Here is a 17,659-nt window from a genome sequence, read left to right as displayed (position 1 = left end):
TGACAGTGGTCCTCCAGGGTCTCAGGTGGTGCTCTTTCACATCACCTATGAACTGATCTTTTTAACTGGAAGTACTGATTCAAGGGGGGGGGGGTTGGTCTGAAGCAGCACAATAAAACAAAATCAGAGTCCATTGGCACTTTTAAGACCAACAAAGATTTATTCAAGTCGTAAGTCTGAGGAAGGGTGCTTGTACTCAAAAGCTCACACCTTTAATTAATCCTTGTTCGTCTTAAAGGTGCCACTGGACTCTGATTTTGTTTTGTTTAACTGGAAATACTGTGAGGGAGTGAAGTATGAGAATCTCTGTTGTGATGTGAGGTATAAAAAATACCTAGAGATTCTTACTCATCACTAAAAGTTCCTTCTGCTCAAGCCAAGGGTTCTTTGATCTTCAATACAATCTTGTTGTCTGTTGGGGTAAAGAGGACAGGGTTTTCCAATGTTTTAAACCAGTATTTTAATGGTTGGTTTTACAGTTGGTATATTTAGATTTTAGTAGATGATTATAACTACTCCTGGAACGTCTTAACTGTCATGCATAATTCATGTCATTCATGGAATCTCTGTGTGCTACAGAGGATTTGGGGACAGGTTCTTAGATGGAATGTCTGCCCATGTAGAGCATTATTTAGTCTGACCACTGTCCTAGATGACCTTGTAAAGCATCCTCTTGGATCCTGTGAATACATTTTGCATCCTAATATTTTGAATCACACAAGTTTGTATTCTTTCAGTCTTCCCAAATGAATTTCTGTGTTGTTGTTTTTCTTATTGTGATTTTAACACCATATTTTCTCTTCTTTTTTTGCTTCCTCATGTATCATGTGCACAGCTTTTCGATATATATATATATATATAGGACCAGTTAAACAATTCTTTTTTCTCTGTGTAAGTAGAAGCAGGTCAAGGAGTTTCTTGCTGTGAAAATGCAGTGATGTTTGATTTACATAATGATCTTTATTAGCTGTTTAAAACACTATCCTCCACAAAGCTAAACAAACAAACAAAGGTCTTCTATATAACTGCAGGAACAGGCACAACATGATAGATTTTGACCCTAAGTAAATTGCCTTGTAAAGACTTTCTCTGTGTGTAGCCTTTATTTGTACTGAAGCACAACTGCTTGTTGTTTAATTTGCTGACTTATGAACCAAGAAAGGAGGGAGGTATATCTTAGCACTCCATTCAGCAACATTTGAAGACTTCTTATTTATTATTTTTATTATTATTTATTTTATTTATTATTATTTATTTAATTTATAGACCGCCATTCCCCAATTAGATCTCATGGTGGTTTACAACATGAAAACATTTAAAACACAATAAAATCCCCAATAAAATATGTCCAAACATCCTATCACATCAGCGGCAGTGGTCACAATTCCAGCAAAAAACCCCCCTCCCCATGTTCAGCATGATGGAAAGATAACATTCAGAGAATGGGAACCAGTCCAATAGAACTTAATATTAACGATCTCAGTGATAGAGATCACAATGTAGGAGGAGATCCTTAGATGGACTACGGAACAAGAAAACTGGTTTGGCCTCAACCATACGCCTGGTGGAAGAGCTCCATCTTGCAGGCCCTGTAGAAAGCTAGTAACTCCCACAGGGCCCTCAGCTCTTCTGGGAGCTCGTTCCACCAGGTTGAGTCCAGGACCAAAAAGGCCCTGGCCCTGGTCGAGGCCAGGAGAATGTCTCGTTGGCCCGGGACAACCAGCAAATTCATACCCACAGAGCGAAGTACTCTGCAGGGGGCATAAGCAACCAAGAGGTCCCGCAGGTAAGTGGGACTCAGGCCGTGCATGGCCTTGAATGTCAAAACCAAAACCTTGAACTTGACTCAGAAACAGTGCAGATGTCGAAGCACCGGCTGAATATGGGCCCTCAGATGTGCTCGAGTGAGGACCCTAGCAGCCGCATTTTAAACCAGCTGTAATTTCTGAATCAAAGACAAGGGTAGGCCCGAGTAGAGCGAGTTACAGAAGTCTAATCTGGAAGTGACCGTTGCATGGATCATTGTGGCCAAGTGTTCCGAGGACAGTTAGGGCGCTGGTAACTGTGCTTGACGAAGATGGAAAAAAGCCGTCCGGGCTACTTTAGTGACCTGAGTCTCCATAGAAAGGGAGGCATCAAATGTCACCCCCAAATTCCTGGTGGCTGGTGCAGGTGTTAATTGCACCCCATCCAGGCATGGGAGGCGTGCTTCCTGGTCCTGTCCCCTTCTACCCAGCCACAGGACCTCCGTTGTGGAGGGGTTGAGTTTCAGGCGACTCCGCCTGAGCCTTCCAGCCACTGCTTCCAAACAGCTGGCAAATGTGTCCAGCTTAAAGAGCCTTCCTCCATATAAAGAAGTTCTTCCTGCAATGTAAAATATCTGCACATGATGCCGAAAATTAGCAAAATAATTTCTCCTGGCACAGATTTTGTGCAAGTAAACTGCTTGGGGGGGGGGGGAGGCAGGAGGCCTGCCTTTCCCTGTAGCACCATTCTGAGCCCATTTGGGTTCTGCTATTGTTAAGAAGTAGTTCCCCATAGCTACTGTGGGGAAAAAACATGAAAAGATAATGTCGACTTTGGCTCTCAGACAGGAAGGCATCAAACTTTTGCTGTCTGATGGGAGGCCGGTAATGGTTCTAGAAATAGAAATGTCTCTAGATATCTGTATGGAAGGATTCTGCTTCAAAACTGTGGCTTATTTTTTCCCCCATAATGCTGTGAAGAAGGGCTCAGGCATCACTTGTTTTAGAAAATGCTTCTCCATTCCACTTTTACCATCTCTGGACAACCAGACAAGGCAAAGGTTTCCAACCTTTTTTGGAAAGGTACACCAAGCCAAGTCTAGGCTATGAGAGAGGGCCAGTCTGGCCGCTCTCCTTGTTTAATTGTCCTTTGTTATCTCCTTGACATGCTCCAGGAAGAAAGCACCAGTATACAGCAACGCAGGCCAGAGTGTTCCACAGCTGGGCCTCAGGGCCCGCAAACAAATCAAAAGGCTTACAAATTCCTCTTTGCAGCACCTGTGCTGCAAACTGGCTGCTTCTGGGGACTTTACGGTCTTGCCCATGCCTTCAGCAGAAACAGTAAAGACTTTTTCTAGGGTTATGATACATGTACAGGTTTTTGCCAAAGTCAGCACCCTGACCTATTAAAATCATTTTAAAATGGTTGAATTTATGCCTGTGCTCTGATACTGCATTGTTATTCTGCATATGATTATGCATTTGAAAGACTTATGATGGCGAATCCTTAAGTGGGGAGGCACTTCATCAGCAGTGCTAAACGTTAATTGGCAGGCCATGATCATCTGCAATGCTACTTGCCCACCACTCTGGCTGCTGGCTCATGGGAATTGTAGTTCATGGACATGGAGACCTCAACAAGAAATTTCTGTGGGGGCATAAAGCCTTTTGAATGCCAACACTACAACCTTTCTCCCTCAGAGGTATATTGTTCCTTTGTAGAGAGTGGATTGAAATGCCTCTGAGGGGGTGAATAAATTTGTTTCAGTGCTCCCCTGAATACAGAAGGAGTGATGTTGGAAGCATATAACCAAGTAGCCCAAGAGCTGCTGCATAGGATTCTGATGGATGTGCAAACTCAGTTGGAGCCTTCATCCCCTCCTCATCCCCGACTATCAGGCACTTCTCTTTGTAGCTTTGTGCCAAGAACCTCTTTCACCCAGACACGATTCTCATTGTCAGTGTTTTTTCACTTCCCCATGATCCTTATGCCCCTTCACTTTTGGCTCAGATTCTTTGATAAGTGGAACTACATTGCAAGTTACCTGTTAAGTATCAAGTTAAGTTGGCATGTTGATGCTGTTTGAAAAATTGTGTGAGTGCAGTGAAAAAACTATCAAAGATACATTGAAACTGAATTGTTCCAAATCTCTTTTCAAACCTTCTGTTTTAACGCACGTTAAAGGCCTTAGACACAATCAAGGGTGTTGCATAACTTTTTTACCATGTTCTTGTCTGCCTTCCTAGGAATGCAGGTGCTGGAATGGAATGGCATTCCCTTGACTGCCAAAACATATGAAGAAGTTCAGAGTATCATCAGTCAACAGAGCGGGGAAGCAGAAATATGTGTAAGACTGTGAGTTTTCCCCCATCTTTCTGTTTTCATTGTTATTATTTATTTTTTGGCTTGTCATGGCTTTTTATTCACAGTTGTCAAATGGAAATTTTGATTATTTGAAGCATCTCTTTAGATATCAAAGTTTGGTGCAAGTTTTAAGGGAGGATTATTTGTTCTTTACAATAGACCAATATGGAAAGTAAAATTATCTTCAAATATAATTCACTTTCTACTGAAGACAATTTCCGAGCACCTGTGAGGTTTAATGGCTCTGGATTATGATCTCTACCTTGTTTCTAATGACTTTCTTTTGGGGGAGCAAATTGTTGTTGTTTTTTTTGTTAAAAAAACAAAATCTAGATGGGGCTGGTTCTGCACTAACCATTTAATCCTCAGTTGTCGCAGTTTGTTCCCTCTTCTTTTAAGAACCATCCAGATGACATTGCAGTCAATCTATTACATTCCACTTTTAGGCTGTCTCCCTGTATTTTTTGGATCTTGATGTTGGTGGTATATTCACTTAAAATAGAACTGGAACATCAACCATCCACTTGTTGAATGATTGCAAAATCTCTTCCTCCTTAAAACCTTCCTTACTATATTAGAGAAGCAAGTGGTAAGAAATTAAAGTTACATGGGAACTTTCCTTGAAAATCTTTCCTCCAAGAATTGAAATGTACATGTTGCTAGGGTTTGGGGCAGTAATTGTATGCTCCTTAGCGATTATAAGATGAGAATTGTTTTTAAAATTATTTACAGTGGCACATGCAAAAAAACTTACAAAACTATTAGGGTTTTGTACACATTTAGGCAGCTATTTTTTATTACATACTTAGATGTGGGGACTGTATATATATCCCAGCAAAAGGATGCAAACAAGTTGAAAGGACTTGGAGCATATTGTACTCTGACCTGCTAAATCACCCACAAGTGTCTCATTATAGTAATAGAGTTTCCTGAACTTTTGCAGTTATTATTCATGTTGAGATGTATCTACAGCCAAAATTACAAAATAATTCCATCAGTGGGAATAGAATAACAACCTTCTAAAAATGGGATTCTTATCTATATTATTTGCTAATTGTATACAAATAAATACATGTTTAAATACAGGACAACATTTGTACAATAAAAGTAATAATATCAGTGGAGAATTTTAAAGTTACACTGGGGTTCTTGCAGGCATAACGTCAATGATTGTATTCAGTAGAGTTGCCAATCTCCAGGTAGGCATGGGAATCTCCAGAAAGGACAATAGAACTTCAGACTACAGAAATCATTAACCTTGGAGGAAATGGCAACTTCAGAGGCCAGGTTTTATGGCATCACATCTCTCTGAGCTCCCTTCCCTCCCCAAACCCCACCTCATCAGGATTCACCCCCAAATCTCCAGGAATTTTATAACCCAGAGTTGGCAACTCTTCATCCAGGGATGACCAGACCTGAAGAATTTTCAGATGCTGATTGACCTTGTTGCCTCAGCCCCCCCCCCCACGCCCCCCCCCACACCATTCCTATGCCATTGACAGACCAATGCATCCTGATTCCAGCCCTGTTTGGTATCAACATACCTGCAGATACTCTGGCAGATTTCATGTATAAAGCATTGTATGATTTAACTGACCTCATAAACTGTTCAGAGGTGGGATTTAGGACAGGGTTGTATGCATCTCCATATGTATAAAATCACACTTTAGTGGAGTTGTTAACATATAACTGAGGGACCATCTCTCTAAAATTGTTCCTCAGAGAGCTCTTTGACTGAGCAATTCCAGCCAACTGGACCCAAGGAAATATGGCTAGCCCTCACTCCTGCCTGCTGGAATGAGCTCCTGAGCAAGACCAGGGCCCTGTCAGAACTACCCGGGTTCTGCAGGGCATGCAAGATGGAGCTCTTCCTCTGTGCCCATGGTTGAGGCCAGCAAGATAGATATATAGCTAGATAACTGAAATAACATCAGGCCTCCCTCCTGCCACCTCTGCCATCCCTATATGTCAGGCTTTCTCAAACAGGGGTTCATGAAACCCTGGGGTTTCTGGATGGCACTGGAAGGGTTTCCCAAATGAGTGGGAGTTCATAGGACCATATACGGTCATGTTGACCCACCCTCCTCTCCTAAAATGGCCAATGATGTGCCGGGAGAGGGTGGGAAGGAGAGGGGCCCTGGGTGGGCATGTACACAGCTATGCTTCCCAACCACATTCTGTGCAATTGTGCCACTTCTGGGGTTTCTCAAAGAATGTTTCAGGGTTTCTCGATCGTAAAAAAGTCGAGAAAGGCTGCTATATGTTAACATCTGCTGGCTACAACCTGACTTTAATAACTAAACTGATGCAACACTATTGAATTGTGGTTCATATAATTTTAATCTGTTTTTTACCTTATGTACTACTGTTTTATTGAGTGTAAACTGCCCTGAGATGGGTAATTGAGAGGGGTGGTATATAAATCAAGAAGTAAATAAATATAATCTGAACTGATTTTTAATCAATTTACAACATATAAATATTAAACAGCATAAAATTACCCTGAGTCCACTGGCACCTTCAAGACCAAGACCAAAGTTGTAAGCTTTTGTCTGCACAGCACACTTTGTCAAACCTCTGGTGGTCTGATGAAGTGGGCTATGCACATGAAAGCTTACAATAAATAAGACTACATTGGTCTTAAAGATGCCATCAGACTCAAAAATGTGTTCTGGTACTTCAGATCAACACAGCTACCTACTTGAATCTAACTTCCTAACCAAGTTACAGCCAAGTTTCGGTTGTTGGCCATTTGGATTCCCACTCCAACCTCACAGCACTTGTGGGCTTGAGAAAATGTGGTGGAGGAGGGAAGATTCTTAGCAAATATCACATCCCAGTATTGCATCACTAATTTCCCATGGAAACCCATTGGCTCCTCCACTGTCTCCTCCGCTGCTGTTTTAAAGCAGCCCCTGATTCTCTGTACTTCTTAATTAATGATATACTGTCTGATCCTGGGAAGGGGTGCAGATAGGAGAGATTTCAGTTATTGCATTTCACATGGCTGCAACTTGCTTGTTTTGTACTTGTTCATAATATTTTGTAATTGTATAATTATGAAGACTTTCTTTTTTTAAATGCTCACAGTTGTGGCAAAAGGAAAAGGTATAATTTAAGCCTCTCCTTTCTTGCCCATCCCATTGTTGGGCACCAAAAATTTACAGGAAGTAATTCACTACAAGAAGCAGAAAGGTCTAGCAATTTATTATAAACAGGCAGGGAGCTGAAGGGTTGAACCTGACTTACTTTCATATAAATATACTAGTGGAATCTTCCCCTTGGGTTGGCCCTTGCCAGATGTTAAAGATGGAATTTATCAAGTTCCATTTTGGAGTACAGAACCTAGTTTCCTTAAGCAATTTTCAGCAAGCAGTTGAAAGTCAAGTGAATGATTTGCAAAACAATGCACAGGACTGTTGTGAAGATGGAAGATATAAAGCAGTATGAGAGTAAAACAGTGCATGGAAATTGCAAATCAAATGTTGTGCAAAATGTATGTAAACTGCATAGATCTCCTTCAAAATTTCAGCTTAAAGGTGCCATTTCTTTCAGCTCTTCAACTTTTGCAGCATTTCAGATGTGTAGTGTCAGCCTCAACAGGGTTGTTCTTGGGAGCTGCATACTGCCATACTTCATGTCTCATTTATCTATTCTAATTATACAATGAGGGTATACAAGAAGAGCTCCTTTTGTCTCAGGTTTTTGTTGCTTCCTTTAGGGATCTCAATATGCTGTCAGATGCTGAGAATCCCCAACATCTGGAATTGCTTGATCCAGGAAAAACAGGTAAGGAAAATTACGTGAACCCCAAATCCCACTAGGACACACATTTTGATTCCTTTAGGAAATTACTTGGCTGCATTTACTGGATGCAGGCACAGAAAGTTACCCTGTACACATGTCCCTTTGTAGGAAGATGGGCTGCATTATGTATTCAGCTGTTCTTTTTCTACAAGAAGCTGAATTTCCCATTTCATCTTTGTGGATGGGAACGTTGATTGAAATTTTGCTAATGCTGATGAGACAGTAGTTAGTTGTACGATGTCAGAAGTATATCAGCCATATTTTGAAATGTTTGTTAAATGGATAATCAAGCTTGTCTCTACTGTAATATATAAAATTCAAAGCTAGATAAATTTTAAATTTTAGGAGGAAAAGGACAGATAGAGATGAGGCTGTACTAATACAACTAAGGAATGTCAAAAGTCAGTATAAGGACTTGTTTTTTAGAAGAGGCAGATCTTGCCATATGTTACTGGAAGGATTTTCAGGCAGCTGTGGGTAGTAAGAATGAACTAAGATCTTGGTATCTGATATCCTAGGTTAGCGATCCCCAACCACATGTAGGCCATTGACTAATTGGAGGTGGGCCGCGAAGGACGCCTTCTCCCCCCCCCCCCCGGCCCTTTACTTCATCCCCCCCGGCCCTTTACAACACACTTCGGGTGTCTTTGTCTCCCATCACTCCCAGATGGGACTATCTCGTTGCAGAGAAACAAGCTCAGGGTTCCCATTGATTTGTCATTGTCATGAGTTAAAATTTCCATGAAAATAAAATGTTCCTTATGTTCATTGTTGTGGCGTGTCTGTATCTTATTTTGAAGGGATGTTTAAACATTACCATAGCGATCAGAGAGTGTTAGGGCAGTGGTTGAGAGTAGAGGAGTAAACTACCCCCCCCCCCCGGGCCTCAGTAAAATTGTCAAGCGTTGAGTGGTCCCCGGTGATAAAAAGGTTGGGGACCACTGTCCTAGGTGATAAGAGCTGGACCACAGGTATGGGTTCCACACTTCACATGGATACTTAGTACAACCATTAACTGAGAGTGTTTGACAGTGAGGGAGTGAAGCCTGAGATTTACTAGCTTCCAGTGTCACTGGAAGTATGGCCCCTTGTGACAGAAGGAGAAGAGCCCGGGTGGGCTCCCATTGCCCTAGGAGAAGACTTGATCCAGCCAGAATGCTTCAAAACCTATATCTTTCTCAATGCAGAAATATGCCACTATAACATCCCCAGCAGATGAGCATTCATCCATTCATTTGCTCATCTATTTATATCACTCTTTTCTCCCCAACTGGGACCTAAAGGATCTTACAATACCATTTTCTCTTCCTCCATTTTATCTTCACATCAGACCTGTGAGGAATATTAATTTCAGAGTGTGAGAGCAGGAATTCAAACGTGTGTCTCCCAGACCCTAGTCCAGCTCTCTAACCAGGACCTCATCCATCATTTTCTTAAAGTCAACCTCTTGAGGTACTCTGTTCTATTTTTGACGAACTCCCACTGCTAGGAAATTTTTCCTACTATTACTCAACATCTACTTCTTTGTGATTTCTCCCCATTAGTTGTAGTCCTGCTCTCTAAAGCAACAGGAGAAATCTTCTACATCAGTGGTCCCCAACCTTTTTATCACTGGGGACCGGTCAAGATAATTTTACTGAGGCCTAAGGAGGGTAGTCTTTTGCCAAGGGATGTTGCCACTGCCACCTGAGCCCACTGGGGGGCGCTGCCAGCAGCAGCTGCATAGTGCCACACTGAGGGGGAGCCCCAGCCATGACAGCCGCCGGAGAGCACCAAAGATGAGCCGGCGGCAGAGTGGCAGGGCAGCCCCCGAGGCAGCAGCCAGGAATGAGGAAGAGGAGGAGCCACGGCCTGGTACCGACTGATCCACAGCCTGGTACCGGTCCCCAGACTGGGGGTTGGGGACCACTGTTCTACATGACAGCCCTTTGCAAAAGACCAGTCATGTATCTTCTTTGCCTTCAACCTTTGCCTTCAATCTTTCCTTTTTTGACTTCAACCCTTCCTCTCACCATCCTGGTCATCCTCCCTGTAGCCATACTTCCTAAAATGTGGTTTATATCACTAGAACCAGTGTTCTGAATAAGGCTTAAGAAGAATAAAATGGAACCATTTCTTCCTATGGTCAAGATGGTATACTTCTGTTAATTTGGCCCAAGATGGCATTAGCTTTATTGGTAGCTACAAGAGTGGATCAGCAAGAATGGACAGTGGTCAGTGGTTCCAGCTTGTTCTCAGTCACATGTCAGATATGTGTTCTCCCCTAGACAGCTTATCCAGTTTACCTGCAGCTTCCCTCAACCGCTCTTAGAAGAGAGCCTCCAAACATCACTAAAGGAGTGTTTGGAGTCCTTTCTTCTAAAGTGACCTTTTTGTCTGAAATGCTCTGTTGCACTGGGTCATATTTTCTTTTCAGATGCCCCCCAAAGGATGATCCTAGTAAGTATTGCATAATTAGAATGACAGATGCTGTATTCTGATTCTCTTCCTCTTGCATGTCATGTTTCCCCACAGAGTAGCCTTTTCCTCCTTGGATTCTCCTTGTAGAGCAGGAATATGAGCTTGCATTTTATTCAGATGTTGTTCATGTCATCTTCAGGCAGGGACACAAACATGGTCACTGTAACCATTCCGGTGTTAGGATTACAAGACAGCGGATGTAACTCCTGCTCTCCCCTATGAAACACCTTTTCAAAACAACCTTGTTAACTCACTCTGCTCACTTGATCCTAGGAAGTGGTTTTCATTATGTTTTGCTACCATCCCTGGCCAAGCAAACTCCAAGCAAGCAACAGTTAATGGAGATCACAGAACTGCCAAAGTCAGCCACGGATTTACATTTGGTATAGAGAAATTATAATTTAATTTAAGAAAGTGTCTTACCATTGGTCATCATTATGTTTCTTGCAAAATCAGGAAGAGCCATGAAATATATGAAGTCAAGTTCCTTATATCATGAAAGTATGAGTAATTGTTATTTTTGACATGAGAACTACAGGACTACAAAGGATAAAGAACTCAACACAAAAATGCTTTCTGCCTGCAGTGGAAAAAACAAAGTCTCCAGGAGTTGATCCTAAGCAGTTAGCTGCAGAGCTGCAAAAGGTCTCCCTACAGCAGGCCCCTCTGGTTGTCTCCTCAGCCATGGACAAGGGTTCCTGTGCTCATTCTGGCACGACATCAGCCACTTCCAGTTCTGTTCCTAGCCCCGGCCAGCCTGGTTCTCCTTCAGTCAGCAAGAAACGGCACAGCGGCAAGGTACAGGATTTTTTCCCCCACTTGTGCATGAGAAGTATGGATATACGCATACTGATGATCTCTATGTATGTCTGCACATTCCCATTAGTGGTCTGGGAATGCTTTGTTAGGAGTCAGGATTAAGGACCATTATAGATCAGGTGGCCTATTATATGCTTCAGTGAAAACATTGGAGCTTTTTCTCTTGCTCTTTAGAATCCCTTTGTCAGCACTGAAAAAGGAATGTCATTCCAACCCAGCAGACATTTTCATGTTTTATGCGGGCCTCTAGGGCAGGTCTGACACTTAAACAGCTGCTTTGGATGCCAAATGAGCAGGGGTAAAGAAGATGTCTGAGGCAGATGACCAGCTCAGGCAGCACCTAGCTTAATGTCATCAGCCAGTGCTAAGGAACAAAGGACCAGCTGATGATGTCATCAGCCAATGCCAAAGAATAGGTGGCTTACTTAAGAAAGATGATCAGAAAGAGGCCCTTTGCTGATCATCTTTTTAAAAGTAAGTAGCCTGTTCCTTGACACTGGCTGATGACATTACCAGCTGGTCATCTGTTCCTTGGCACTGGCTGATGACATCATCAGCTGAGACCAGAAAAAGGCCTGGCCTCTTTGCTGATAATCTTTCTTAAGTAAACAGCCAGTTCCTTGGTTCATCATTGGCCCTTTTGGGAGGGGGAGGGGGGGAGATCAACATGACCATATCTGGTCATACCACCTGATATTTTTTAAATTTAAAATTATATTAAACATTAACTAACATCTACCCAATTGACAAAAACCTTCCTGGGCCATCGTTCCCATGTGTACTCCCATTCCAGAGTATGCAAAGAGGCTCCCCTAGGAGGCTGAAACACATGTAGCAAGATCAATGCCCACTCCTTCCCAAGTGATCAACGTCTAGCAAACAGCATGCCTTTTCTCTAGACACTGTTGTAGGTTTTACATTTTATGACTGACACCTGCCATGATTGTTAAAAATCTTGAGGTTTCTAAATTTTGAGATAAAGGGCCAGATTACAAATCTGGAAATTGTGTTTCTTCTCTGGTTAATGCAAATGTTTATTTTGACTTTAAATGGTTGCAGCATCTACACCAAAGGTCAGTAACCGTACCTTCTTTTTTGTGCCAGAATGGCAGCAAGAACTTACAATCCTGGTCAGCAAAGTCAATGGTCAGTAATGGTACTTAAAGTTATAAAAATGAAATAAACATATTTGATACTGATCATGTTTTTTTTAAATATAATTTAGCAGCCTGCTGAAACCGTAAAGTCCAGTTCCCATCCAGTTACCGGAGAAATTCAGGTAGCAGTCTGGTATTAACATTTCATTTTATATAAATGTATGTGCAGAGCAGACATATGTTATTGTTCATTTCTATGCCAGTTTAGGCTGTGTAGAATTGTTGCTAGGATAATATAAAGGAGAGAAAACCAGGTGTTTTGCAGAATGGAATAATAGCTGGACCGTGGTGATCAGCATTATGGACAGTGCAGATCAGCTCTAAATACAGTTTTTAAATTCTGTTGAATAACAAGCAAGAACTGATGTCCTGTAGCAATTGAATTGCCACTAGCATGAAAGAGGATAAATTAGGAATTATTTTCAACTAGCAAGAAAGCCCATTGCAAGCAGCGATACAATGGGCGCTAGGACCCAGGGGACACCGGGAGGTGCAGATTTCTCTCTGTGTCTCTCTCCCTCCCTCTCCCTGCATGTCTCTTGGTGTGCCTCCTAGCAGAAGGCATAGCAGGTAATTAGGAGGGAAGGAGGGCTGGTGTGCAGTTTGGGGCAGCTCTGTCTGTCTCTCACTCCTTCCATCGCAGCAGGGGTGGCTCTCTCTGTGTCTCTGTAAGCAGCTTGGGGCAGCTCTCTCTGTGTCTCTCTGTGCCTCCCTTGCAGCAGGAGTGATAGGAGGGAATGAGGGCTTGTGTGTGGTCTGGCAGGGTTCTGTGTGTCTCTCTCTGTCTCTGGCATGTCTGAGAGGAACGTGGCTAGCATCCAGGGAGGGTGGGCGGGAGCTGTAGGGGCAGGGCCAATCAAGATACAGCCAGGGTTGCTGGCCACACCCTGATTGGCCCTATTCCAGCTTGGGCAGCCGGACACGTATCACCCCCCAGGCTGTTTCACAAATATATAGAGGAACCATGGATAAGGATTTGTTATTAATGTAACCCAACAGGGCATTCATATGTAAATTACTGTGTAGACTTTCCAAACTGGACCTCCCCTTTTCCTCCACAAACTGATTGCAAACTGTAAAGCAAGAGAGGTAATTGTGTGGCTAGTTAGAGGAAGGAATAAATAGCTCCAATGAGTCTTCTGAGGTCCCAGTGATACAGCTGCACTATCCTTATTACATCCTAGTGGGTAATGCTGTTGCTACAGTGGTTTCAGTGACGGGAGGCAGAGAAAGATTAGCAGTAGAAGTTTGTGCCCTACCACAATTTCTCTGAGCAGCAAGCAAGGGGCACTGTTGCCTTGTTGCTTAGTCACTTTTTAAAAATCATTCTATTTTTCACCTTTTATATTATATTGCCAAATTGCCAAATAAACAAAAATGGTCACTTACCATAAACGTAATGACAAATAGTTTTTTACAATATTTAGCAAATTAAACATTACACTATTACTATTATTACAAACTAGGGTTAATTGTTAGTACTGATATTTTTAGGGACAGCATTGTTATGAAAATAACTGTATTTACACCACCTTTAAAGGTGTCAGCAGGTGCCAAAGCACCCACAGGCAACAGGTTGCCAACCTTTGTTTTATATCAGCACATGCATCAGGTTCTCTGAATTACCAACTTCCACAACAAAACAGGCCACAAACTCTTTTGGGGTTTTTTTTAACTCAGAATTCAGGGAACCGGATACACATATTGGTATGATATTGACGTAACCACCATTCAAAGAAAAAAGCCCCAGTAATCGGGAGAAGAAATGCTTATCACATTGGTAACAGTGGTTGTGACCAGGAAAATGCTAGTTTTCCCTCCACACATCAACTATCCTGGCTCTGGTACAACCTTCCTAAAGCTTCATAGCAAAGCACATTTGGGAAACTTTGCAGAAAGAACGGTGGGAGCGGGGAGAACACAAAAGCACCACAATTTCCCGGGGAATCAGGGAAAATACCCACTTCCAAACAGCATCAAATTGGGGGAAGTTAATGCACGTGGAAACTCCATTAACTTGTTGCTTTTAATTTGTAATGTTTTAAATTATTATTTGTTATCTTTGAGCCATGAGGAAAGGCAGGATATAAATACAAATTGTTTCAGTTGAAAAAACTCTCCTTAGAAGCCAAAATATTTTGGGATGGCCCAGCCCTCCCCAACACCTTCAGCAAGCAGGAAAAAGATATGAAGTCATTCTGCAGATGCCAATGTATAGCTATCTTATAGAATTTTAAAGGGAACAAACAAAAGATGTGGTTTGCTCCTGAGTAGGAATCATGGACTTTGTTAGCGGTCTCCCATCCAAGTATTAGCCAGGGCTTATCCTACTTTGTTTCTGAGATCTGATGAGATTGGACTAGCCTGGACCATTCAGGTTAGGGAGGTATACTCCTGGTGTAACGAAAAATGTGAATGAATTATGTTGTTTCATGTCTGTTAGAACATTGGCAAATAGTAGTAGTAGAAGAAGGGTTTGTTTTTATACTCCACTTTTCTCCACCAGAAGGAGTCTCAAAGCACCTTACGATATCCTTCCATTCCTCTCCTTAGGAGCCAAAATATTTTGGGATGGCCCAGCCCTCCCTACCACCTTCAGCAAGCAGGAATAATATATGAAGTAATTCTGCAGAGGAATTTATGAAGATTGTGGAATTATGTTACTGAGTTTCAGATTCAGGAAATGTGTTACTGTGTTATTGACAGCATTGTTTGAATGAAATGGGTGAGAGTAGCTAACCTTAATTCATGTTTCCTTAGCTTCAAATCAACTATGACAAGCACCTTGGGAATCTGATCATTCATGTGCTTCAAGCAAGAAATCTTGCTCCCCGGGACAACAATGGCTATTCTGACCCATTTGTCAAGGTCTATCTTCTGCCTGGAAGAGGGTAAGTAGAGAGTGAATTTCAGGATTGAAACACTCTTGCTCACTATGGGATCCAGGCTCAAGACGTTCTTTCCTTGTGGCCTCCTCTGCCAGTGACCCCAACTCATCTGCCTCTGGAATCCCTGCACATTTGCTAGGGAGCCTGTTTCTGCATCAGCATTACCAGTCTCTCACTGAAAGTAGTTGAATTTGATTATATTCTGCCAGGCCTATATTGAGGCCTAAAATCATTTGATCTATGGCCTCCTTATGAGAACCCACCAACCAATTGTCCATCTTCCAAGTAGTCTGCAATCTTGCAGAACTGGATGCATTAAGCCAGCAACTTTGGGATGAACTCATGTATTATATTTCTTCAGAAGTAAGAGTAGACTCTTCGTAAATGAATTTAATAATCAATGTGTAGATGTAAGTGACGTTGAAGAGAGTGCTCTGATATGCTACAAATTTTAGTTCAACTGGAATGTTGACTACTGACTGAAATCCTGGTAAAATAATATCTCACTTCTTTATTTTCTATATTTAGTTACCATCTGAAAGCATAGCCAAACTGGAGAAACACTCAAAGATGCTACTGTATGCTCTGAGTTGACTTACTGGTTGCTAATTAATTTTTAAGCATTCTGCAAGCCCAATTGCCTAGACTAGCGATCCCCAACCTGTGGGCCGCGGACCACATGTGGTCCTTCGACTAATTGGAGGTGGGCCCCGAAGGACGCCTTCTCCCCCTCCCCCGGCCCTTTACTTCATCCCCCCCAGCCCTTTCCAACACTTCATTCTTGTGGCCTGTCTGTATCTTATTTTGAAGGGATGTTTAAACATTACCATAGCGCTCAGAGAGCGCTAGGGCAGTGGTTGAGAGTAGAGGAGTAAACTCCACCGGGCCTCAGTAAAAGGCGTTGAGTGGTCCCCGGAGTTGAGTGGTCCCCGGTGATAAAAAGATTGGGGACCACTGGATAGGCCACATAATCTTTCTATTTTTCATAATGCTGATATGTAAACCATGCTTGCACCAACTGTTTTCCTCTCTTCTTTATCTGATTTCTCTTCTGCTGCCTCCTGTCTTTCCCCATCAATATTCAATTCCTTCTCTGGGTTATTGCAGTCAAGTAATGGTTGTCCAGAATGCAAGGTACAGTGGTTATCCTTTAATTTGCTTTCTAATGTCTCTGAGCATGAAATGGCTGATATCCTGTGTATGAGTTGCACTATCTGATGAAACAACTAATAAACATTTCCCCTAATGATAGATTTGTTACACAATGTATTATACTACAGCAAAATCCCAACCTGGCAAAGAGCTGTCATGCTTATTTCTTATGAGCCAGTCTTTCAAAGTGGGGAAAATTTACTCAATAGGCTTTTGTTGTTTCAAAAACTCCAGATAGTGGTCTTTTTCTGAGATGTAGAACCACAATGCACTGGGAACTTCTCCCATATTTATTTTGTTGAAATTTTTTTGGAAAGGTGGTGGATAAAAGATCATGCACTGGTCAGAAGAATACTAAGGCTTCCTTTTATATACCTCCAATCTTCCTCCCTCCCTCCCTCCCTCCCTCCCTCCCTTTTTTTTTGACCACTTGTCCTCTTGATCCCTGTCTGTCTTGGTTACTCAAATCGAGTGACAAGAGGATTAGAAGCCCCTTTGGGAAATTGTTAATCTTTCCCTGTCTACTGGGATGTTCCCAAAGGAGCTGAAAGAGGTGGTGGTGCCACCCTGGATGAAGAAAACATTGTTGTATCCATGGGACCCAGCCAATTGCCACCTCATCTCGCATCTTACATTTCTGGGGAAGGTGGTTGAAAGAGCCACAGCGCACCAACTCACTGTATACCTAGATAAAACCAGCCTTTCACCCATTCCAATCTGGCTTCCAACCTGAACATGAGGTGAAAATGGTCCTGGTCACCCTAATGGATGGTCTCCGGTGCTAGCTGGAGAGAGGCAGGTCAACACTATTCATGATATTAGATCTCACAGCAGTGTTCAACATTGTCGATCATGAGCTTTTGGCTCACCACCTTACCAACATGGGAATATGGGGGACAGCCTTACAGTGGCTGATCTCCTTCCTTCCTGGTCACAGACAGAGGGCTGCAGTGGGAGATAACCAATTACACCTTCACACACTCCCTTGTGGAGTTCCACAGGGGGCAGTTCTATCCCCCACCTTTGGTAACACCTTTATGCGTAACACCTTTATGAATCCTCTAGCTTGGCTAGTCCAGATATTTGGGCTAGGGTGCCATTCAATTCTATCTCTTAAAGGACAGCTGCCCAGACTCACCCTCAAAGACCAGTTGTTTGGAAGCAGTCTGGATTAAGCAGAGAGAGGTTCTGTGGCTCAGTAGGGAATGGTCAGGAAAGGAAGCACACTTGCCTTGCCTAAATGGCAAGGAATCTAAGAGTGATTCT

General features: G+C 42.5%; 1 protein-coding gene across 5 annotated transcripts in view; it reads left to right on the top strand.

The window, feature by feature from the left end:
• PCLO (piccolo presynaptic cytomatrix protein) overlaps positions 1–17,659 on the top strand; it is a 134,836-nt gene that overhangs the window by 95,324 nt on the left and 21,853 nt on the right. For all 5 annotated transcript variants that reach the window (XM_077337850.1, XM_077337848.1, XM_077337847.1 and 2 more), the window contains 6 exons: positions 3,993–4,101; positions 7,832–7,899; positions 10,964–11,175; positions 12,422–12,475; positions 15,114–15,244; positions 16,349–16,375. In XM_077337850.1, the coding sequence (XP_077193965.1) occupies positions 3,993–4,101; positions 7,832–7,899; positions 10,964–11,175; positions 12,422–12,475; positions 15,114–15,244; positions 16,349–16,375 (601 nt within the window). The remainder of the gene's footprint in view (positions 1–3,992; positions 4,102–7,831; positions 7,900–10,963; positions 11,176–12,421; positions 12,476–15,113; positions 15,245–16,348; positions 16,376–17,659) is intronic.

The sequence above is a fragment of the Paroedura picta genome, chromosome 5, assembly GCF_049243985.1.
Source record: "Paroedura picta isolate Pp20150507F chromosome 5, Ppicta_v3.0, whole genome shotgun sequence".
In the NCBI taxonomy this organism is placed as follows: Eukaryota; Metazoa; Chordata; class Lepidosauria; order Squamata; family Gekkonidae; genus Paroedura; species Paroedura picta.
The sequence above is the reverse complement of the archived record's forward strand: the minus strand, read 5'-3'. Positions and strand labels throughout refer to the sequence as shown.